The sequence below is a fragment of the Palaemon carinicauda genome, chromosome 27 (genome assembly GCF_036898095.1).
Source record: "Palaemon carinicauda isolate YSFRI2023 chromosome 27, ASM3689809v2, whole genome shotgun sequence".
Classification (NCBI taxonomy): domain Eukaryota; kingdom Metazoa; phylum Arthropoda; class Malacostraca; order Decapoda; family Palaemonidae; genus Palaemon; species Palaemon carinicauda.
In genome coordinates, this window is record NC_090751.1 from 88,949,706 (window position 1) to 88,975,387 (window position 25,682).

General features: G+C 39.3%; 2 protein-coding genes and 1 long non-coding RNA gene across 3 annotated transcripts in view; 2 read left to right on the forward strand and 1 right to left on the reverse strand.

Annotated features, from left to right (window-relative positions):
* Window positions 1–25,682, reverse strand: part of LOC137621237 (uncharacterized) — an 807,497-nt gene that overhangs the window by 569,205 nt on the left and 212,610 nt on the right. The window lies entirely within an intron of this gene.
* Window positions 1,556–7,626, forward strand: LOC137621236 (uncharacterized). The gene is made up of 8 exons (XM_068351635.1): window positions 1,556–1,848; window positions 2,808–2,867; window positions 3,498–3,567; window positions 3,758–3,867; window positions 5,244–5,365; window positions 6,030–6,136; window positions 6,634–6,761; window positions 7,279–7,626. The coding sequence occupies exons 2-8, from the start codon at window positions 2,827–2,829 to the stop codon at window positions 7,409–7,411; spliced, it is 711 nt and encodes a 236-aa protein (XP_068207736.1). The 5' UTR covers window positions 1,556–1,848; window positions 2,808–2,826; the 3' UTR covers window positions 7,412–7,626.
* Window positions 11,035–25,682, forward strand: part of LOC137620789 (probable rRNA-processing protein EBP2 homolog) — a 55,909-nt gene continuing 41,261 nt past the window's right edge. The window contains exon 1 of the mRNA XM_068351220.1: window positions 11,035–11,191. The gene's annotated coding sequence lies outside the window, so the exon portion shown is untranslated. The remainder of the gene's footprint in view (window positions 11,192–25,682) is intronic.

Genomic DNA, 25,682 nt, shown 5'->3' on the forward strand with positions numbered 1-25,682 from the left:
GTTTACTATCATTACCAGATTGAATGTAAAACAATAGCCTAATAGAGAGTAAGAACTGCTTACTCGGAGTTCATCTTGTTCTTGCTGCTTGCATTAACATACAGTATGATGGTACGTTTAGATGATGCATTGGAAGATCGTTTGATAGAAATATTACGTAACTCGACAAGAAACGATACGTGGGAGATAAATTTGAAAAATAACACCTTTCAGAATTTTCAAAATCCCAATCCGATTTTCCTTCGGCTAGATCTCTATTAAGGGATTCAGTAACCATCGGTCTACATTCCGGAGATGGAATTGATGTAAAGAGAGTAGCATCATCTGCATATGAAACAAGATTGTTTTTTAAGCCTACTCTAGATCTTTTGCCGTGATGTGGTACCAACATTAACTCAAGTATTTCCATATCTTTCATTTTAACATATCGTAGTTTTTATTCCTTCTGATCTCGGTCTAGGCATGCCGCTTACCTCGTGACCTTCAGCAATTTTTGTATGCTTTACAATTCAATTCTATTGTTATTATTGTTATTACAACCTAGGCTATAACCCTAGTTGGAAAAGCAAGATGCAATAAGCCTAATGGCTCCAACAGGGAAAATAGCCATGTGAGGAAAGGAAACACGGAAATAAATAAACTACAAGAGAAGAATAAAGAATAGAGATAAAATATTTCAATAACAGTAACGACACAAAATTATATTCTTTATAAATAAACTTTGAAAACTTGAAAATCAAGAGGAAGAGAAATAAGATAGAATAGCATCCCCGAATGTACCGCCAAGTAATAGAACTCTAATCCAAGATAGTGGAAGGCCATGGTACAGAGGCTATGGCATTACCCAAGGCTAGAGAACAATGGTTTGATTTTGGAGTGTCCTAGAAGAGCTGCTTACTATAGCCAAAGAGTCTCTTCTATCCTTGCCAAGAGGAAAGTAGCCACTGAACAAATACATTACAGTAGATAACTCCTTGACCGAAGTGTTAATCTTGGTGTTGTCAGATGTGTGAGGACAGAGGAGAATGTGGTAAGAATAGGCCAGGCTATTCAGTGTATGTGTAGACAAAGACAAAATAAGCCGTAACCAGAGAGCTGGATCTAATGTAGTACTGTCTGGCAAGTTAAAGGACCTAAAAATTACTCATTTAACTGTATCACCACCATTCCATATCAAAATGTTAGCATTGCTAGCTTTTTCCAATAAAGATTTCCTATCATAACCCTACCGTAACTTTTACTTATGATTGTGTTGATATCTGCTTTGATTTCATATGAGCATTTTAGTTTTTAATTATATAACATTGATATTAAATTTTATTGATTATTTCTATTACTTCGAAGGCTATGTCTTCTACTGTATAGCCTACTGATGAGATTATTACTGTATCTGTTTTTAATGTTCCTATTATGATATTGTTACTGTTATCTTTATATGTTCATAAGCCACATTCTCTAGCTACTTCTATCATAATATATACGGTGTCTGCCTCGTACTAGTGATTAAGTATCATGCCATCTTTTGCGACAGAATAGTAAAGCGAAAATCAGTACACTGAGCCCGGGAAGGAGAGCGCAGAGTAGGTAACTCACTTTGCGGTTTGCTAACTTTGCTCTCCTCTCATTGCGGTTATTGCACATGCGTTGAACAGGACCCATTAAGAATTAGTGGATCCTGTTAGGCTATTATTGAAGAAACACCGTAGGACTAACGGCAATGCTCGCAGGAGGTGATGACTTATGAAAACACCGGGATTGCTGACTCATTGCACTGGGGCGTCACAGATTTCCGTCAGTCAGTATAGTTCCAGACTTCGTTGGTGTCAGAACGTGAATATTTGATACAAGGTAAGAATATTTACATGTTTTAATATTGTATTTTTTGAGTGGGTACAGCGCCCCGTTTTCCAAATTGTATTTACTATAAAAATTCATTGTGATGGTAATCTTTTTTTATATTTTTTCTTTGCTGACGAATACAATGAAGAGGTGTCTGAAAAGGTTCAGGTTTGAGTTTTCTGTAGGGTGAATGGTTTTGCTTAGATTAACAGATTAGAGGTAAATTTGGTTAATAATGGTGTATTAATGTCTTGTAAGCTACGTGCTAAATTGAAAAGAAAAAAATGTACTACACATAGACCAACACACTCTCTCTCTCTCTCTCTCTCTCTCTCTCTCTCTCTCTCTCTCTCTCTCTCTCTCTCTCTCTCTCTCTCTCTCTCTCTATATATATATATATATATATATATATATATATATATATATATATGTATGTATGTATATATATATAAATACACACACACACACACACACACACACACACACACACACACACATATATATATATATATATATATATATATATATATATATATATATATATATATATATATATATATATATATATATATATATATATATATATAATCAGAATGATATATCGTCATGCTGTACTATCTATAATAGTTTCAATTGGATAAAGGCATATACATGTCCCTGGTATATATATATATATATATATATATATATATATATATATATATATATATATATATATATAGCCTATGTGTGTGTGTGTGTGTGTGCGTGCGTGCGTGTTCACGCTCATCTCTCCCCATCGCTCAGGTAAGGGGGAGAGGAGTAGTCATACCCTGGTGAGATGGGGGTGCCGTCATTTTGATGGGTCGCATACACTAGTTATCTCTATTCACTTTTCATTGGCTGCCATATGTTCATTCGTCCATGAAACTTATTGTGTTAAAACTTCGTTATTGTATTTTTTTTATTTTCTTTTGTTTCATTATCAGATTCAACTGTGCTCAAGTGATGCATACCATTAACGCAACTGAAGTAACCGGTCGGTCAGGGTAAGTACAATTCCTCAAGTGAATGCTACAGTAGGCTTATTGTTTAAAAACATTGGTGAATATATGCGGATACAAAGTGCTTTTTTTTTTTTAAGAATTTTCCTACTTAATATGATTATCTGTTGACTAGTGTGGAAACTATACACTCTTAGAAACCGTCTATAAAGTTTTCTTGGCTCCTGGTTTTTCTTTTATCAGTTTGCATAATTTCGAAAACTCAATTGCTGACATTTAAGATTTTTGCTTTTAATTTCTCTATTTACATTTTTTTTATTAATTTTGTTAATATAGATGCTAGTCAAATATGACATCTTTATAACCTTAGAAAGAAAATAGTTTCATAATGAAATAGGTAAAATTTCTATACTCGTATTTTTTTTATTACAAAAAATCAGTAGCTTATACTCTCTTTCGACTGTCGATTGGATAAATATCTTTCTAAGAAGCGTATTATTTTAGAAATTATTCACATTGTATATTGTACCTTCTCTCCCTCTTATCCAAGAGTGCTGCTCACGCGGTATACTGTATGCTTTACCACAGGCTCTCTCCCTCTTTAAATAATCATAGTAGTACTTTATTTTGATGTTTATAGATTTTTTTTTTCTTTTTACTTTTTTCCTCCGTCAGCTACGAACAATTCGACTGCGCACAAGCAGTAGCCCTAATTGGCTTCTTAGGCCTCATCTCGAACTTCCAGGTAAAGATGCTCATATTTATTTATTCATTAACAATAGCTTTGTTAACAGTGAATCATAAAACTGGTGTATTGTTATAAAACTTATAGCATTGTTGCATTGGTTTATAAAATTTGTACTTTTTAGCACCGACTAAACTTATATTTACATCAAATGTATTCCCCGTTGTGTTTTGAATCTTCTTCTTTCCAGGATATCATACAAACGTTCACTCAAAATGCGAATGCAGGGAGAAGACGGCGTCGTTCGAGTGATACTGGCATCCTTGCGGGTCTGTCTCACATGGTGCAAAAAGAACCATGGTTAGTGTTATGGCATTTCATTACGAGTTGGCTTTTGGTTCTGTTACACAATTGTCATTCTAAATGCGTTTTCTTCAAACACCGTGCCTTAGTAGCAAAGATACTAAAGATTCGGAACAGTTGTGGTTGAATTTTGGTAAGGAAAACCCCTCGCTAGCAATGATAATAAAGTTAATTCTAAAAATATACGGTTAAATAAATAAACACAAGGCAAGAAATTCTCGTTGTCACAATGAGATAGTAAAATTATACTATGAATTTGATTTGATGCTGACGATTTTTTTTTTTAGACCAAGGTACATACATCCAAATTTGTGGAAGTTTTTTCTCCCTCACAAAGTTTATATATATTAATCAAGTTTCTATAACATCTACACCAGGACTACTACTAAGTATTTTTTTGTGTATAGATATTAAATCGTAGAAGACCGTCTCTTAACCCTTTTACCCCGAAGCTATTTGGAACTTTCCAACCCTTAACCCCCAGACGTTTTCTTTTTCAAGCACATTTTGCAATATATATATATATATATATATATATATATATATATATATATATATATATATATATATATATATATATATATATATATATATATATATATATATATATATATATATATATATATATATATTAAATGGCGCTAACAGCCTTAATTTTCGTCATAGGGAGGTCAGGTTAGTCTCATTATTTTGGAAAATGCCTGAAGTTTCTCACAAAGTTATAAAAAATATGCCAAAAAATTGAAAATAACAGTTGTAATGTGACTTTACACCACATTTTGTTGTTTCTTTTACCAAAAAAGTTTCACATTCCCTCCCATGCATGTCTTGACTCTTAAAACATGTGATTTCCAACGTCTTGGTCTACTCAATTTCTAGATATTTTATAACAGAAGAAATCGGTTAACTGATACAGCCTATTGACTTAACTAATGCCAAGTTTCATTCACCTTTTATTCTGATTAAGTGAATACTGTAATGAACTTTTGTATAAAAAAAAAAAAATTCGCAAGTTCTCATCCTGTCTTGGGTTAAAAGTCACTTGAAGAAGCTTGAACCCTATAGGAGTTGTTGAAGTTTGCCTGGCCCTTACGGCCAAGCACGGGCTCTTGCTATCTTGCGGTCAGTAGGCCTATAGGGGAGTTACTCCTTCATAGGGAAATCGACTGAATCATTTCAGTTTAATCCTGAAAAATACGTTGAATGGAAGCCTCCTGTAACCTCAAAAAGCCACTGAGTCAAAGTTAAACCAATTTTAATAGAAACAAAGCTATTCTCGTGTGTCTTTGTAACAGCCCGTACGTTTAAATGTATAGGCCTATGTTTAAACATTTATAAATCAATGCGTAGGCCTAATTCTTTATTCTTTTTAGGGAAGCTTTGCAACCTGTGATTAACATGCTAAGCTGGGCATCGGGCCAAAATGCTGACAATGACGAGCAAGACACAGAGAACAATTATTTATATGACAATAATGCTGATTTCAGCACAGAAGGTAGGTTGGAAATCAGATAATTTTCTTTATTTCTTAGGTCATAGGGATTCTTGATAAGTTGAATTTCACATATTTTGATATATATATATATATATATATATATATATATATATATATATATATATATATATATATATATATGTGTGTGTGTGTGTGTGTATATATATGTATATATGCATATATATATATATATATATATATATATATATATATATATATATGTATGTATATATATATATATATATATATATATATATATATATATATATGTGTGTGTGTGTGTGTATATATGTATATATGCATATATATATATATATATATATATATATATATATATATATATATATATATATATATATATATATATGTATGTATGTAAATACAGTTTGTACATACATATGTATAGATTATAAGAATCGTTGTTTTTATTATTATTATTATTATTATTATTATTATTATTATTATTATTATTATTATTATTATTATTATTATTATTGAGTCGAAATCGGCGGTGTCTGAGAACCTAATAGGATTACCTTTTGTTATTATAACTATCAAAATAATGATAATCATTATCATTAGTGAAGAGCATTTAAACTTACTATTGCTAAATGTTGGATATTCATCAAAAAGATTCATATTCTTAACCCAAAAACACCTACAGACGAAATACACGACGAAGGCGCAGCAGGAGCAGCTACAAACCAGAAGTCCAAGGGCGTTGTGTCTCCTCTTGTAAATGACATCGCTAGGTTGGGTCCACAGTTAGCCGTAAGTGGAACAATTTCTTCGCTTAGAAAAATTGATGAATACCGTTAATGTTACAATTTATATTTCGTTCAGAGGGGGTAGAAAATCTCTCTCTCTCTCTCTCTCTCTCTCTCTCTCTCTCTCTCTCTCTCTCTCTCTCTCTCTCTCTCTCTCTCTCTCTCTCTCTTTTAAATACGATGTAATCTCCTTCAGTCATTGACATCTGAAACTAAGCTCTACTGAGAATCCTTATTTCTAATCTATTAGTTAAAACTTAGATTTTTCAATATTTCATTTTGCTTAGGATTCTTTTAAAAACATACCTTCCCCCCCAAAAAAAAAAAAAAAAACAAGAATAACTTTTTTTTTCTTTTTTTTTTTTTTTTTTTTACAGCGTTACTCTAGTTACATAAGATCCCAGAAAGTTATGTGTTCCACAATGTGTTCAGGTTGGGGGGGGGGGGAGTCTCAGATTGAAATCACCTAAATTTAATGTTTTCCCACAAATGTCGTTCCAGCTGTGGGTGGTGGATGTGGCTGATGGTCGCATAACTGGCGAGGAAGGTCGCTCTGGCGTCTGTCAGACCATCCAGAAGATGGATGATAGTCATGGCTTTGCTGGCTCTGTTTTCGGGAATCTTTTGACGTAAGTTGGAAATGAGCTGAGGACTGTTAATGTTTGGTAGTAATTGAGCATTTAGTAATATAATAAGATTTCACGGAAGAAACGCGTAATTAATTTTCTTATTACCTCCGCCAACGAAGTCGTGAGAAGGTTGTTTTCGTCCCTGTTTGTTTGTGTTTGAACAACTTCGTGGCCACAATTTTACTCATAGAGTAGTGAAATTTTGAGGGATTAACTGTTATGTTGAGACGTGGAAGTGATTCAATTTTGAAAGCCATAGGTCAAAGATCAATCTCAACGTCGACCGAAATAAGATGCCATTGCGGAGGTCTGCGCTCTCGGAGTGTATTTTTTTTTCTTTTTTTTTTTTTTTAGTTAGATTATGTTTAGACTTAATGATCAATGATTGTTTCAGTTATAAACACAACTAGACCCTCTGTCTGTCTGCATATATCGTTAACATTGAAATATAGGTACAAACACATAACTCCTCTTCTTAAAACGCTTGAATCAACTCTGCCCAATCTTTCCATTGCAGGCAAACTGTCGTCAAAGCAATGGCGTCTTACTCTTCAGCGGAGATCCTACTACAGCGAGCAGGACTCCACAAGAATCCAAATCCATGTCTGGGATCAGTTAGTTCAACATTTGCAACTATTCAAACTGCTTGAAGATGTCTTCCAAATTTGCTTGCAGGATGAAAGTTTTTATTGACGCAATTATAGCCTATGATGTGAATTAGCGTCTACGATGTGAATTGGAGCTGCGTATGTTAATAGTATTGATGTGAATAAAGGGCATTCTGTTTTAGGTATATTGTATTATTTAATATAATTGACGTATTTAAGAAGGTAAGATGACGAAAACACCCATTAAAATAATTAATGAAGGCCTCTTTGTGTGATTATTTTCGTTATATGATAATAAAACAATACAACATAAGATAAAAAGGGAACATTTTGGAATGATTTTAGAAAAATGATAATACAATATTACGCGATCTGTCAAAACTTACGGCTATATATATATATATATATATATATATATATATATATATATATATATATATATATATATGTGTGTGTGTGTGTGTGTGTGTGTGTGTGTGTGTGTGTGTGTGTATTATAACTCAAAATATGATTGTAAGTAGGACTAGGACAGGGCCTCGTCAAAATCCTGTTCTCAGCATTGGTAATGTTTCTTTAACTCTGTCTGACTTTTAAAATTTGAGGTGTGATTCTCAACAGCAAATTTACTTTTGAGAAATACATTAGGTATATGTCTTCTTCAATTGGATAAAAAATTGGCTTATTGAGAAAGTCTTATAAGATTTTCAGTTATTAATCTATTCTGAAGAATTGTTTTAATTCTTTCATTCTCTCTTGCTTTGAGTATTGGTCTCTCAACTGCTGATTCTCATCTTGATTTGTTAAACAGGAACTTACGGTCTATTAAATTTCTTATTCCTAATCTAGATATTAATAATATTTGGCACCGTCGTTCAATTAGTTCGTTATGCATGTTGCTTAAGATTTTTTTTTTCTTTTATAATTCTGACCATCCTTTACATTCAGATCTTCCCGGACAGTTCCATTCTGTTCGTATTACTAGACATGCAGTTAATTCTAATACTCGGGCCTTTCCATTATGAGGCTCAATACTACAAAGTATTCTAGAAATTTTATTGCAGCTGTGATCAAGCTGTTGTGGAATGATCTTCCTAATATGTGGAAGAAGTCAAGAACAAAGACGGTTGAAAAGAAAAGAAGGCCAATGGCAAAAGACCTAAGACCCATAGCTCTATTAAATATTTCTTATAAAATATTTATGATGATGGTGAAAAAGGAAATAGAAGACCACATAGGAATGAATGAAAAAGACAATGAATGCCAAGCAGGATTTACAGGGAGAGGCAGGATAGAGGACAATATCTTTATATTACAGTATTGTGTGGAAGAGAGCTATAGTAACAAGAAACCCCTAATAGTAACCGCGATAGACTTTAGTAAAGCATTTGACTCTGTAAAAAGGGAGGTACTGATAGAAGTTTTGAAAGAATATGGAATTAACATCAAAATCATAAGTGCAATTGCAAATATTTATCAAGGAGATACTACGGGCATTGCCTTAGGAGAAGGTATAGAACAAGAAATGAAGGTTACGAGTGGAATTAAACAAGGTTTCACAGGATCAACTTCACTTTTTAAACTGATTACGTATATTGTCATCAAGTAAATAGAAGAGGAAGGAAACGGTTTCGGAAATCAATTAATAAAGATAGAATCATTATTTTTTTTGCAGATGATGCCTTAATAATTGCGCAGGATATACATAATGCAAAGCGTAACATCCAGATATTAGTAGAAACTAGAAAAAAATGTGGGTTAGAAATTAATAAAGAAAAGAGTAATATTATGATTTACAATATGAAATAAAATCCAGATAACATAGAGGGAATTAAAGTAGTGGAAAGTTTGACATACTTAGAATACAGCTAGATAATAATAGGAATATATTTAAAACTCAGAAAAGGGTAATGATAGAAAAGGCACAAAAATTAGCTAATCTAACATATTCAGTTATAGAGAAAAGTTGCAATGAAGTAATGATAGGAAAAACGTTCTGGAAAAGTATTACTTTACCATCTATTTTGTATGGAACAAGTGTTATAAATCTAACAGAAACTGAAATAGAGAAACTACAAAGAATAGAGAATGGGGTACACAGGAAGATTTTAGGTGCCAATAAAAGCACAGCTAATACTACTCTAAGAGGGGAGAAAGGTGCATCTTCTATGAAAGCAAGGGTGATGGAAGGGAAGCTGCAGTACTTAGGGAAAGAAGGAAATTCTGAAAATAATTATCAAGGATATTCAAGAAAAAGAAGGAAGATGGTGGAAACAACCTGCAAAGTATTTGGAAGAATTAAGTTTAGGCATAAGACAAATAAGAAGAATGAACAAGGCAGAAATAAAGACGGAAACCAGAAAGTGGGATACTGAAAAGTGGAAAGAAGAAATGGAAAGTAAAGTGAGCTTAGAAATATATAGAACGTGGAAGAAAGAAATTAAAGAAGAGCTAATTTATGACAACATATTTGCTTCAGTGATATTTTTTTGAGCAAGAACTAATACGTTAAAACTAAATATTGTAAATAGACACAATGGAGGGAATGTAAACTGTAATTTTTGTGAAAATGAGGAGGAAGATTTGATACATTTTTTGTTATTTTGCCAGGAATATAGAAAAGAAAGGAATGAGGTAATTGAGCTACAACAACCATACGATGAAGACCCAAAGAAAATAGTAGGATTATTTTTATTTAGTGAAACAAATACAGAAAAGAAGATAAGCGTTTGAGGCGCCGTTGTAAAGGCTATGCCTCACCCCAGAACCTGAACCTGAACCTGAGCTAACAATTTCTTTAGTTTGTATATGATACATCTCTTTAGATTTTACTGTTTTTAAAATATTTTATATAAATTGTTCAATATTTCTCATAACGTTTATTTATTTACTTATTTCCTTTCTTCACTGGGCTATTTTTCCCTGTTAGAGCCCTTGGGTGTATAGAATCTTGCTTTTTCAACTACGGTAGCAACTTAGCTAGTTATATATATATATATATATATATATATATATATATATATATATATATATATATATATATATATATATATATATATATATATATATATATATATACACACACACACACACACACACACACACACACACACATATATATATATATATATATATATATATATATATATATATATATATATATATATATATATATATATATATATATATATACACACACACACACACACACATATATATATATATATATATATATATATATATATATATATATATATATATATATATATATATATATATATATATATATATATATATGTGTGTGTGTGTGTGTGTGTGTGTGTGTGTGTGTGTGTGTGTTTTCTGCCTGTCTGTCTGCTCACCCAAACAAAGTGCCACTAGATAGAAATTAAATTAGGTTTATAATCCTTAACCTGCTTGTTTATTAAGGCATTCGTTGAAAATAAGGAAGTACTTTTTGTATTATTCAAGTTACTGTTTTAGTCAGCATATGAATGAAACACACATGCCGATTGATTATATGTTTCATCACACACTTCAATTGTAAGTGACGGGTAAAAATCACATAATTATGATTTCTATGTAATTACAATGAGCTCAAAAGACAACAAAACCAACAAGCCTAAAATAATGATTTAGTATCTAAGTTAATGGTGCGCAAACAGTTTGAGTAGCCGTTATAGAGACAACAGTTGTAATCATTGAGCAGTTACGTTAGACAATGTGGTGATCTGCGTGTTAGAAGAACTCAGAAAGACACGTTTTAGGAGTTGTATTTTATTAAATTGCGTCTTAATTTGGATTTAGTAAGATAGCTCATTTAAGGTAAGTTGGACATTTTGAAGTTGACCTTTCTGTTCTGTTCTGTTTTACTCAGATTGAAATATAAGAAAGGGTAGCTAGCGATATTGTCATGGCAAGTTGAGTACCATGCTCGTAGCCTAATGTACCGGCAATATCTTACATTAATTTCAGTGTGTAGGGTACACTAGCCTAAGGTTGTGTGCTTCACATGAACGTGTACCATGAAATATTCCTATAATCAATTGTGGCGCTATAAAGTGTTATAGGCTGTGGTACCGAGTCTGTTTCCACCTTGCTTACGGTAGACTACATTGTATCGTTAACCACTGACTATACGTTACCTAAACTGATAAGGTAATGTAGTTTTTAGCAGCTTTGGTATATTGTATAATATCTTGGTACAGGGGTAGATCGATCGATCACCAGTCCTCCCGCTCTCAGGAAATTGAAAAGCCTTCCTTTCTATGTCCTTTGTCATCAACACTAATACGTGTATTTACGATTATGTTGATCAACGAACTGACTCTAATTATATTCTTGCTGGTCTTGGCTCGGGTAGAATGTAGGCATAGGGCGATATCTTTCTTACTACTAGCCAAATTGTTTTTCCTTATGGGGAAGATGGTCTTTACTGTGACCCCACTACCCACACACTATGCAATTTCTTTTTGTTCCTACATGTAAACAAGCCATCGCTATTTGATATGGGCACAATAGTTATTCAGTGCAGGAGTAATCCTCTGATGGAACACTTTTAACATGTATTTTCTGTTAAAATGTTTGAATATAAGGTCTCTCATTACATATTTTCTTGTAAAATGTTTAAATATAATGACTCGCTTCACTCATCAAGAATATATTTACTGCGAACGCTTATATTAGCAATGTTACGCAATGTTACCAATGTTACACTGCCATTGCTAACGTTAGCAATGCTACGATAATATTAGCATTCGTATTTTAAAGCATTTTTCCATATACCCTTTACACAATATATAAAAAGGTACAATAGGGTACAGAACCTAACAAACCCACCTAACCTAACCTAGAAGTTCCCAGGTCACAAGCACTAGCCGGGAGCAAGCCCCCGGACCCCCTTTCCAGGTCACAACCCCTATCCAAGGTTCTACCTGCTAATATATAAAATTAAAGAAATTAATGACTTGCTTTTATGACCGCGATGACGAAACTTGTAGGTCACTGGGGTGTTGTGACTGTGAGTCAGTGATGTCTTCACTTCTATGTCTTAGTTTAGTACTGCACTTGGAACACTGTAAATGTTGGGCTATTACATTACGAGAGTTGAGAAAATTATCAACATTGGAATTCACCGAAATGCTTTCAAGTATGGATTACTGCAGTCGTTACAAGTTTCTAAAACTTCCATCGTAAAATACGCAAAAAGACATCACTTGAACTAACAAAGACTTGACTTGGACAAAGGTTTCCACAGAAAAGGATTTGTTGGAAGGGGGTGGGGTAGGGAAATATTAACCCCCTGTGCAAAGTTTCCATACGTATGGGTTCGTGTTTGGTTAACGGAAAAGCAACGGAGTCTAGAGAGTAAACATGAATGAACAAGAATGGGAAACTTGTTCAGAGTAAGTATTTGTGAAATCTGGGCGTAACAATGTAATAACAAAATGTTTAAACGTAATATAGTAAGATAAAATGGAGTGTATGATGAATAATATTTAATGGGAATATAAAATGAGGTGATTTTATAAGGTATCAGATAATAATATGAGTAATACTGGGGTCAAACGTAATATGTATACAAGGGTATTACATAAATGGAATGGTATAGTTGCACTGGATCAAGTCATATACTTGAATAAAGCGGGTGAAGTCGAATAGTTAAATTTGACGGCTAGAGAAGAAGAAATCCTATTGCTGGAGGAGCAGTCTATGCGCAGGGAGGAGGGGTTTTTGTGCAGAAGGTCGAAACCCGCTATGTACAAAGAAACGAGAGCGACTACAACCGGCAAGTAGAATGACAAAAAATAAATGAAAAACACTGCTAATCTTAGCATGTTACGCTAACATTGCCAATGTTAGCTTGCGAAGCTCAATATTATCGTATTTTTCATGAGACATAGCCTTTGCAACGGCGCCTCCAAAGTTTATAATCATACTGTTTTGTTTTTTCCTCTGTTTATTGTACATCCAGGAAGGTAATGTATAGAAAAGAAAAGGCTTGTTTTACCATCATATACCGTTTCCTCAGTATGTTTTCCCCACCCAAAACCCCGAGTTCCCACTGGGTGCCCCCCATTATCATAGGATATAGATATATATATATATATATATATATATATATATATATTTCTGAAACTATTCATTTGCGACGGGAACGAGTGTCATTTTCGAAGAGAGCGGAATTTTTTCGATAGAAAAAAAAAAAGTGTTTTTTTCTTAGCTTACATTGCCCCGTAATACAGTACAATAATACCACACTTTTTATGGTAAATATGTACTGTACTTGAATTTCTAGCCAAATACGTGATCCATGTATATTATCCATGTATATTATCCATTTAAGATCATGAATGTCGGAGGTGTATGTATGATGACAGCCATGCTCTATAACTCTTATTTTTAACCTTATCACTAAGAATACGGCAGTCTAAGGGGGTTCCCCAGCAGGTGTTAGCCCCCATTAGGTAAGTAGGTAAGGACGCGACTTTTAGGTTAGGTTAGGTGGGGAGTTGGTTTTATTATACATTAGCACAATTTTCCGATTTTATTCAGAATATTTCAATAAATCATTACTAGTGCATTCGTTTAATTCTCACATCCATCAACTGCTGAGTGATAATAACCAAGGTATTCAAATTACAAGTTTATATAATTGATAATCATTATCGAAATGATAGCCCACAGGGCTAATGTGCATAGCGAAATGTGTTCCACTTGCCAGGACATAGGATCAATGAGATCATGTTTAATCACGAATGAAGCTACCATACGGCAGAGCAAAAACTAATAAATCAATATCTTGACTTGACTAAGTAGGAGGTAATGGAAGGTAAAATCATGTTTTCAATACATCCAGAAGTCCTGGCAAACAAAAGCTCAAGTGTTTCGTCTGTGTTTCATTACCACTGCTTGGATTTGATTACGGTGATTTTTTTTTTATTACAATAACTGGTTTTTATGATGATGGCAGGAAGAAACAACAAAATTTTATAAAGGTTATTTTGAATATTGTGTAGTTAGACTGGTATGCGGTCCTTTATATCTTAAGGTTTTTCGATTGTAATTGATGATGATAACAAGCACAAAACCATGGCTTTTCAGTTATGGTAGTCGACCCATCATAACTCAAAAAGGATGGATTTCTGCCAGAAATCATTTTAAAGAAATATTTTAAACCCCCTATAAATGTCGCCATGTTCCCAGTTTTTAAAGCTGTAAAAGTGATTGTTCCATTATTAATATTTCCCTATATTTAGTTTAGGTTTGTTCTATGTACGTAGGAGGTTCGGTCCATTGTTATACAATAGTTCCGAATGTTGTGTTAAACCACCCTTTCATGAGTTTTTCTACCCCTCTACTGTACATAGAAATAATTAAGGGGGAGCCCAATGGGTAACCTGGTTTTATGAGTGGGAAAACACTAAAAACAGGTGTTTTCCAATAATATAAGTGGTCAGAAATTCATAAAAAAAAAACTCCAAATAACCAGTTGGAACACTATAGGGTTCATCACAATTACCTGTTCTGTAATTTATATCAGTACCCTCAAAATTGATGGTCTTTGTTCTGCCGTTGCTGGCTTTGCTGGCAGATAGATAGTATCTCATTGACCCTCTGTTTTGGCAAGCGGTATATGGATGTGCTGTGAACATAACAATGTGGTTCATTATTTCCGTAATTTTTTACTTTTAGATGAGCAACAATAGCTGTATACTGAACAGTGTGTGTTTTACATATAATCAGTTAGCTAAATACATGAAATTACTCTTAAGATAATTTTCAAAATATATTGAACTCCCCTTGGGGTGACATAGTCTTGTGATGGTAGCTATGCATGAACTGAGCGCAGAGGGGTATGGAGAAAGGACTGTTGTGAAACACCTGGGAATTTTACATAAATACTTGGGAAGTCTAATGTAGCTAACATTAATGCATAATGCAAGTTCTGGGGCATGAAGTTAAATCCTAGCAAAACTCAACGTATGATTGTAAGCAGGTCGAAGACATTTGTTCATCAATATGATGATGTTTCATTAACTTTATACAGCTCCTTTATAATTGTAAGTGGGATTTTTGATTTAAAATTTACTTTTGGGAAAGATATTTGGTCTTTCTTCTACAATCGTGCAAATACAGTAATAGTCTTATTGACGAAGTCTTTCAAGAACTTTGGTGATCAATCTATGCTGAAGAAATGTTTCAATTCTTTCATTTCATGTTCTGTATTGTTCTCCTGTTTGGTGTTCAGCTACTGGATCTCAACTTAATTTGTTGGACAAAAACTTGCCTCATGTTAAATTTTTTTTCTGACCCTGTGTCGGGGCCTCCTTTCCTTCCCCTAGTGAAGCAGCACCAGCCACCGCCATAGGTCTCTTTCGGACTGCGCAGTTCGTATGTCATGGCCTTCCTTGGGGCTTGTGGGTTCTCTGTGCAAGGAATGGTTGCAAGAGGTCTTTCGATTTGGCGTGCAGCGAGAGGAGACATCCTCCCCAGGGTTTGATCTCAATCTCCCCCCGCGATACTCTAGAGGTCCAGTACCGAAGGAGTTTCGTGCGCGCTCAGTTGCCGAGACCTCTCCTCCTGCTTGCCCCGACGTTCACCCTGCTCCAGCAGTGGGCTTGAACAGTTGAGGACACGTACTCCTTAGGAGCGACTTATCAGGGGATCCCGCGATCCCAAGGACTAGCTTCGGATATGTTCCAAGGGCAGTTCATGGAGTTGATCTTTTGGCAGAGTTCGCTCGGCTAGAGGAGTAACATAGTGAGCAGCCTGTAGGTCCGCCTCCAGGTGTCGAGCGGTCTCCCCTTCCGAGGAAAGACAGCCCTCCACCAGCTCCTGCTCGACAGTTTCCTCACCTGCGAGGAGATATGTCGTCAGGAGCAAAAAGGGTTGATTGTCCCTCTCGCCTGCGGGAGAGACAGCTTTCTCCTGAGTGTTCCCCCCTCCCCTGGGCTTACCACGGAAGAGTGTTAGACTTTTCCATGCCCTGCTCCAGTCCATCGAAGCACAGATGGTTGCCTTCTTGTCTTCACCCTTGTTGTCGTGCCCATAGGGTACAGAGGAGCAAGATGGATGCGAGACCAAGCCAGGGGTTTCTATTTCGCAAGAGGTAGAACATGCTTTGCTGCCGGCGCGCAAGTGCCCAGCCCTCAGTCCTCCCTCTCCATTAGGGGAGAGACGGATAGCTCGCCTTTCTCCTGCAGGAGATATGGAGGGGAGGAGAGCTCCTCTCCTGGACGCACTCATAAGGGAGCAAGCGTACAAGTCACGTGCAGTGTTGAGAGCCATACTTCCTAGGAGGGTATAGGGAGAGTTCATCTGCTTGAGTCAGACAAGTTTGCTATACCTTATGAGTGTGATGCTAATGTTCGCGGGTCATTAGATTGTGACTTGCAAATGCTTAACTCCTATTCTGGTACTATTCTTAAGCACGATACTTGGGTAGAATACTGTATTGCGTTCACAGCGAGTGTGCACAGGTATACACATTGCCGGTTCTGGTGCTAAGGCGAGCTTTACCTTGCTTGGTGCGATCCTCAGGTATAAGAGTTTGTTCACAGCAAGTGTGCACATGCCACCACGCTATAATAGCTCTCGATTCGCGAACGCGCACACAGGTAGATTAATTAACTGTAAGAACTGATAGAGCTGTGCTTTTCGAGCTCTCGCCTCTCTGATCCTTAAAAAGAATGGCAAGAGTCAGTCTCCAGATCACCAGGCTCTTAGTAAGCACGGAACTAACCAAAAGGAAGATCATGAAGAACTCTATTATTTCCTGGATCAGACAGGTGATCGAGAGAGTCATTCCATCAGACCTCTCATCTTCTGATTGACGTCCCCTTGCACACGATGTCGAATGTTAGTACATTCCCTCAGAAATTCTCTGTGATGCAGGCATTGCAAGCTGGCATGCCAGCATGGAAATGGCCAACGACATTCACTGCCCACTACCTGCAAGACATAATCCACAGGAGCATAGACACATTCTCATTAGACTCTGTTGTGGCTGCTCAAACCATGGTCTAAAACACCTCGGGAACCTTGTGGGACAAGTAGCAGTTGGTTGAGGGCAGATGTTACCCTCGAGTAAGGCTAGGTTGAATTTGTTAGTGACTGGTCACTTCCTATTTCATCCTCCCCCTCTTGCGGCGCAGTGTCCGAGGAACTCTGTAAGCTGACCTTGCCTAACTGCTTTGTGCACCCTGATGTATGTATCCTGTATATGTTTCTTATGTCCCCGTGCTCCATGTGAGGTGGAGACAGGCAATGTCTAGGTTAAGTGAGGAGCTTAGTTCCAACTTTATGCTTGCCTGTTCAAGTCACATTGCTAAATTCTACATCAAACACTGATAGTCCAGACTGTCATCCTATAAGGATAATGAGGTGACAGGGTGCCCTCTAAACAGCTAGTGTGAAGCACAGAGCCTCAGTTGGTTTTAGGACTTCCTCCTACCTAGAGGGGTCTTCTAGGTAAGGAATGGAAGGTTTGTATGTTGTGCTGGAACAATTGACAAATTTGGAAAAAAATTTATTTTTCAATATTAAACTTACCCGGTGATCATATAGCTGTCAGCTCTGCTGCCCGACAGAAAAACCTAAGGACGAAATACGCCAGCGATCGCTATACAGGTGGGGGTGTACATCAACAGCGCCATCTGTCGAGCAGGTACTCAAGTACTCCATGTCAACACAGAACCAATTTTCTCTCTGTCGTGCCACCGGCAAGACCTACTAAATACGCTGTTGTTTTCTGGATTGATTTTCACGTTATTTGGTGAAGTATTCATTTCTGGTTATTAGCTATCGCTGTGCAGAAGTTATCTTCAATACTTCCTTGCATTCTTTTATTGGATTTTGGATTATTTGTTGACGACTTGGATAGATTTTGAATTCCCCCCCTTTGACTAATTCAAGATGTCTGACCCTTCTCAAGTCCCCAAGTACAGGAAGTGTAGCGCTAGGGACTGTTCAAGGCGTCTTCCGAAGGCCTCTATCGATCCTCACACCATTTGTTCCAATTGTAGGGGTAAAGCCTGTCAATTGGAAGATCGATGTGAGTAATGCGTTGGGCTTTCGGAATTCGATTTTCAAGAATTCCTGAAATATGCACGTAGGCTAGAGAAGGATAGGATCAGGAGGAGTTCGTCTCGCTCAATTGATTTTTCCTCTCCCCATGCCCCACAACCTATTCCTTCCCCTGTAGTGGTTGCACCCGACCCCCCTGCTAGCTCTCATCAACCTTCGATGGCAGATATGTTGCGTGCCATCCAGGCTCTAGGTGAGAGAGTCGAGTCATTGGCGAATGACCGCAATCAACTCATGGCTGACGTCAGGGAGTTGAAAGGTAAGAGTGCAGTGGGAAGTGAAGTGAGTGTTTGTGCAGTGAAAAGTGTCAGTGTTACGCATGAGGGTGCGTCTGTTCGTGCCTGTCGTCCTCCCAGTCCGGGACCTCTTGCAAGCTCCCAAGCCCAGGGGAGAAGCAATGTCGTACGACCAAAGGGTTCGACAGGCTTTAATCAGCGGACAGACGTTCCCTCCGTGGTTTCGGACGTATCTTGCCTAGATCGTCCCACCCACAAGAAGACGAGTGAGCCCGTTCATTCCTCGTCTGCGGAAGAGGTTTCACGCCAGAAACGATGGACCAAGGTCTCACGGCCTCTTAAACGCAAGGTCCCTTCCGAGCAAGTCCAACGGCCCAGGTGTAGCCACTGGGTCAGTTCGGACTCGCTGCAGTCTTCCGACGACTGCACACCTCCTAAGAGAAGCAAAGTGGTACCGCAACAGGCAGTAACTCCGTCTGTTGCCGCACCAGCTGCTGTAGACCCTAAGTGGTCTTTGCTGCAGTCTATGCAGACTCAGCTAGCTTCCTTTATGCAGGAGTATCGTGCGGAGAAGGTTGACGCTGCACCCGTTAGCCTACAACCTACCACGGTTGTGCGCCCAGCAGACGCTGAGGCTGCCTGCTCCCACACTCCAGCTGTGAGAGCTCCTCCACCCATGCGCAGTCGACCCTGCCAGACGCATGTTGACGTTCACAGACGCACGGAACCCTCCGTTGACGTTCGTGTGCTACCACAACAACAGGAGGGTGGAGTTAAGTTGCCGTGTTTTGACGCGGTGCGTCAGCCTCCGCAACCCACGGTGTTCTCTGCTATCCGACCACAGTCAGGAGTAGACGCTGTGCGCCCCCACTCAGTTGTTGCCAGTTCTCAGACGGACCAACAGTTGCATGACGTTGGGTCCAGTGCAGCCACGCATGCACCCGTGCTGCCGGACTCAGCCGTCCAGCTTTTACCTACTCCTTTGCCTCTTCCTCCTCAACATTCAGACGACGGACTCTCTGATGATGACGAAGCTGCACATCTTGACGACCAACACTCGGACATCAACGAACCCAAGACCACGCCTCCCTCCTTAGACTTTAGGAAAGTGCTTGCACTGTTCAAGGATTTATATCCAGATCAGTTTGTGTCTGCAGCACCACGCTCGCCTCCCTCTGAGTTCGCTTTAGGCATGCAGTCAGCAGCACCTGCCTTTACGAAGCTCGTACTCGCTCGCTCGTCCAAGAGAGCTTTAAGGGTACTGGGAGAGTGGTTGCAGTCCAAGAAGCAACTTGGGAAGACAACCTTCATGTTTCCCCCGGCCAAGCTTGCTTCCAGATCTAGCGTCTGGTATGCCACGGGAGAAGTTCTCGGCTTGGGAGTTCCTGCCTCTGCCCAGGGCGACTTCTCAAGTCTGGTAGACTCTCCCCGCAGGCTAGCTATGAGACGCTCCAAGATTTGCTGGACTCCTTCGGATATGGACCATCTTATGAAAGGAGTTTTCCGTGCATTCGAAGTCTTTAACTTCTTGGACTGGTGTTTGGGAGCGTTGAGCAGGAAGACCTCCCCTTCTGATAAGGAGACTTCCATGCTCATTATGTCCTGCATGGACAAAGCCATACGGGATGGTTCTAGTGAGCTTGCGGCTTCTTTCGTGTCTGGGGTCCTCAAGAAGCGGGATCACCTTTGCTCCTTCTTGTCAGCTGGAGTCACCCCATGTCAAAAGTCGGAACTTATGTTTGCTCCGCTCTCGAAGTGTCTCTTCCCTGAAGAGTTGATCAAGGAGATTGCCGCCTCCTTGATCCAGAAAGACACTCACGACCTGGTGGCGTCATCCGCACGCAAAGCCAACCCTTTGCCCTCCGTGCCTAGACCCAGGATGGACACTCCAGCGTCAAGGTTCATTCTGCCCTTTCGTGGCAGAGCCTCCAGCAGAGGAGGTGCTCGTGCCGGAAGTCAACGTGGGAGTAAGAAGAAGGGTTCCAAGTCCTCTAGAGGCAGAGTCTGACTGCCACCTTCTTCAGACAGCAGTGGGAGCCAGGCTCAAGAACTACTGGCAGGCCTGGGAGAACAGGGGCGCAGACGCACAGTCTGTGAAGTTACTCAGAGAGGGGTACAGGATTCCATTCTTGCGCAAGCCCCCTCTAGCAACAACTCCCATCGACCTCTCTCCCAGGTACAGAGAGGAGGACAAGAGACTAGCTTTACAGCAAGAGGTGTCTCTCTTACTACAAAAGGGAGCGGTAGTCATAGTCCGGGACCATCAATCCCCGGGCTTCTACAACCGTCTCTTCTTAGTGGCGAAGAAGACAGGAGGGTGGAGACCGGTGCTAGACGTCAGTGCTCTGAATGTCTTTGTCACAAAGCAGACGTTCACCATGGAGACGACAAAGTCGGTTCTAGCATCGGTCAGGAAGGAAGACTGGATGGTCTCGTTAGACCTAAAGGACGCTTACTTTCACGTCCCCATCCACCCAGATTCCCAACCTTTTCTAAGGTTCGTTTTCGGGAAGGTTGTATACCAGTTCCAAGCCCTGTGCTTTGGCCTAAGCACGGCACCTCTAGTTTTTACCAAACTGATGAGGAATATTGCCAAATTCCTGCATTTAGCAAACATCAGAGCCTCCCTCTATTTGGACATCTGGCTTTTAAGAGCTGCGTCAAGTCGTCGCTGTCTGGAGAATCTAAAGTGGACTCTGGATCTGACCAAGGAATTGGGTCTCCTGGTCAATATGGAAAAGTCCCAACTCGTCCCATCCCAATCTATAGTATACCTAGGAATGGAGATTCAGAGTCAAGCTTTTCGGGCTTTTCCGTCGGCCCCCAGAATCAGTCAAGCCCAAGAATGCATCCAGAACATGCTGAAGAAGGACCGATGTTCAGTCAGACAGTGGATGAGTCTGATAGGGACGCTTTCATCACTGGACCAGTTCATCACGTTAGGGAGACTCCACCTCCGACCCCTTCAATTTCACCTAGCTGCTCACTGGAGAAAGGACAAGACGCTAGAAGCGGTCTCGGTTCCTATTTCCGAGAAGATGAAGTCTTCACTGACTTGGTGGAAGAACAACATTCTCCTCAGGGAGGGTCTGCCACTGGCTGTTCAGACCCCCGACCACCTTCTCTTCTCGGACGCATCGGACACGGGCTGGGGTGCGACATTGGACGGTCGGGAATGCTCGGGCACGTGGAATGCGGATCAAAGAACGTTGCACATCAACTGCAAGGAGCTACTGGCAGTTCATCTGGCCTTGAGAAGCTTCAAGTCCCTCCTTCTAGGCAAGGTGGTGGAGGTGAACTCCGACAACACCACAGCCTTGGCGTACATCTCCAAGCAAGGAGGGACTCATTCGATTACGTTGTACGAGATCGCAAGGGACCTCCTCACCTGGTCAAGAGATCGAAACATATCCCTAGTAACGAGGTTCATTCAAGGCGACATGAATGTCATGGCAGACCGCCTCAGCCGGAAGGGTCAAATCATCCCAACAGAGTGGACCCTTCACAAAAATGTTTGCAACAGACTATGGGCCTTATGGGGTCAGCCTACCATAGATCTGTTCGCAACCTCGATGACCAAGAGGCTCCCAATTTATTGCTCACCGATTCCGGACCCAGCAGCAGTTCACATAGATGCCTTTCTTCTGGATTGGTCCCATCTAGACCTTTATGCGTTCCCCCCGTTCAAGATTGTCAACAGAGTACTGCAGAAGTTCGCCTCTCACGAAGGGACAAGGTTGACGTTGGTTGCTCCCCTCTGGCCCGCGAGAGAATGGTTCACCGAGGTACTGCAATGGCTAGTAGACGTTCCCAGAACACTTCCTCTAAGAGTGGACCTTCTGCGTCAGCCGCATGTAAAGAAGGTACACCCAAGCCTCCACGCTCTTCGTCTGACTGCCTTCAGACTATCGAAAGACTCTCGAGAGCTAGAGGCTTTTCGAAGGAGGCAGCCAGAGCGATTGCTAGAGCAAGGAGGACATCCACTCTCAAAGTCTACCAGTCGAAGTGGGAAGTCTTCCGAAGCTGGTGCAAGTCGAAATCAGTATCCTCAACCAGTACCTCTGTAACTCAGATAGCTGACTTCCTTTTATACCTAAGGAAGGAAAGATCCCTTTCAGCTCCCACGATCAAAGGTTACAGAAGCATGTTGGCAGCAGTCTTCCGTCACAGAGGCTTAGATCTTTCCAACAACAAAGATCTACAGGACCTCCTTAAGTCTTTTGAGACCTCGAAGGAGCGTCGGTTGGCCACACCAGGTTGGAACTTAGACGTGGTACTAAGGTTCCTTATGTCAGCAAGGTTCGAACCACTTCAATCAGCCTCTTTTAAAGATCTCACTTTGAAGACTCTTTTCCTCGTCTGCTTAGCAACAGCTAAAAGAGTCAGTGAGATACACGCCTTCAGCAGGAACATTGGATTTACATCTGAAACGGCTACATGTTCCTGACAGCTTGGTTTTTTAGCCAAAAACGAACTTCCTTCTCGTCCTTGGCCCAAATCGTTCGATATTCCAAGCCTTGCTAATTTGGTTGGAAATGAACAAGAAAGAGTACTATGCCCTGTAAGAGCTCTTAAGTACTATTTGAGACGTACTAAACCATTACGTGGTCAGTCAGAAGCTTTATGGTGCGCCATTAAGAAACCTTCTTTACCTATGTCGAAGAATGCAGTTTCTTATTATATCAGACTTTTGATTCGAGAAGCTCATTCCCATCTGAATGAGGAGGACCATGCTTTGCTGAAGGTAAGGACACATGAAGTTAGAGCTGTCGCAACTTCAGTGGCCTTCAAACAAAACAGATCTCTGCAGAGTGTAATGGATGCAACCTATTGGAGAAGCAAGTCGGTGTTCGCATCATTTTACCTTAAAGATGTCCAGTCTCTTTACGAGAACTGCTACACCCTGGGACCATTCGTAGCAGCGAGTGCAGTAGTGGGTGAGGGCTCAACCACTACATTCCCCTAATCCCATAACCTTTTTAATCTTTCTCTTGAAATGTTTTTTATTGTTGTTTTTTGGGTTGTCCGGAAGGCTAAGAAGCCTTTCGCATCCTGGTTGATTTGGCGGGTGGTCAAATTCTTTCTTGAGAAGCGCCTAGATTAGAGGTTTTGATGAGGTCCTTTAGTATGGGTTGCAACCCTTCATACTTCAGCTCCTAGGAGTCGCTCAGCATCCTATGAGGATCGCGAGGCTCAGTAAGGAAGACGTACTTAAAAAGGCAGAGTAATTGTTCAAGTCGACTTCCTTACCAGGTACTTATTAATTTTCAATATTAAACTTACCCGATAATCATGTAGCTGTCAACTCCGTTGCCCGACAGAATTCTATGGAGGGATACGCCAGCTATCACAATACTAGAAGGGGGTGTACTAACCAGCGCCACCTGTGGCCAGGTACTCAAGTACTTCTTGTTGACACCTCCTCAATTATTCCTCTGTCGTGCTTCCGGCAAGACGTTCTGGGATACGCTTATGTTCTTGGAGTATTTTCACGACTTTGGTGAAGTATTTCTCTTTGATTTCGGCTGTCGCTTTACTGGAAACTTCTATATTAGCTTAGTTAGCTTTTGGAATTAATTTGATTAATTATGGTGACGAAGAGAGTATGAACTCTCTTTCACCTTTAAATGGCCGACCCTTCCCTTAGACGGAAGTGTTGGTGTCTAAGAGAGTATAGACTCTCTTTCTTAATTTTGCTTGACAAAAGTTATAGATTTATTTTATATCTCTCCGCCTCTTATAGGCCTCTTCGATTAACTTCCTTTTTTTATAAACTTATTAAAATTAATTTTTTATATTTGTTTATATTCGACCTTCCTAATTGTAGGCGGTCTTTTCTTAGTACCGAAGTTAATTAACATTGAGCCCGTCATTTCGGTTTTACCTGTTAACATATTATGCTATTAATGTCTTTGAAAGAATTTCTTTGATAGTCTAGTACTGTTTTCAAAGTTGAACTAACGTTTTGTTTTGTCTCTGCAGTTGTTGACGTTCAGAACGTTCAACTTGCACTCTATCGTTACGATAGAGAAAGAATTTTCACGGTTTCACATTGCAGTAAGAGTAACCGTGTCTAACGTTTTGTTCATTCTTTCTTAACTTAATGGTTTTAATCCTAATAAAGGAACTTTTCATTTTGGGAAATATTTCAGTTTTTTCCTTTAACAATAATATGTTTTAACGATATATATGATTGGGCTCTTCTCTCAGGTTCTAAGTCGAGAGAGAGAGAGAGAGAGAGAGAGAGAGAGAGAGAGAGAGAGAGAGAGAGAGAGATAGAGACGGAGGGAGAAAGAGTAAACGTTTCATTCAAGCCTGCCAGGCGTACGAGTAACGTTGTTATCGTTTTTTGCTCTTCTCCCTAGTCTCTTTAGGGGAAGAAAGTAAACGTTTCTAGAGTGATCTAGGGTTTAGTCTCTTTCCAGCCACTGAATTATTTATCTTTCATTAGATTTTTCTGTTACATTGTAATTCTGTTTTCGCAATTACTAACTTTTGAGAAAGGATAGAATTGCGTGTTTCAGGTACAAACCACTTAAAGTTTCGAGTTCAGTGAAATAAGTGCAAACAGAAAATCAAAGTGATAAGTGATTAGCGCAAAGTGTGTCAGTGTTGTGCGTGAGGATTCTTCTGTGCGCGCCAGTCGTTCTCCCAGTCCGGGACCTCTTGCAAGCTCCCAAGCCCAGGGGAGAAGCAATGTCGAAGGACAAAAGGGTGCAGCAGGCCTTGATCGGCGCACAGAAGTATCCTCGGTGGTTGTGGGCGTGTCTTACTGAGACCGTCACTCCCACCCGCAGACGATTGAGCCCTTATTTTGCTCGTCTGCAGAAGAAATTTAGGGGAGAAAACGCTGGTCTCAGGTCTCAATACCTCTTAAACATAAGTCCAGACCTATGCCAGACGTACGAAGTTAGAGTTCAACAACCCGGATGCAGTCTTTGGGTTAGCTCTGACTCTCCTCAGTCATCAGTTGAATGCACTCCGCCTAAGAG

Coding starts and splice junctions, on each gene's coding strand:
- LOC137621236 (XM_068351635.1), top strand. CDS start 2,827: ATGCATACCATTAACGCAACTGAAGTAACCGGTCGGTCAGG. Junction 3,568..3,757: donor GCCTCATCTCGAACTTCCAG/GTAAAGATGCTC, acceptor TCTTCTTTCCAG/GATATCATACAAACGTTCAC. Junction 6,137..6,633: donor GGTTGGGTCCACAGTTAGCC/GTAAGTGGAACA, acceptor ATGTCGTTCCAG/CTGTGGGTGGTGGATGTGGC.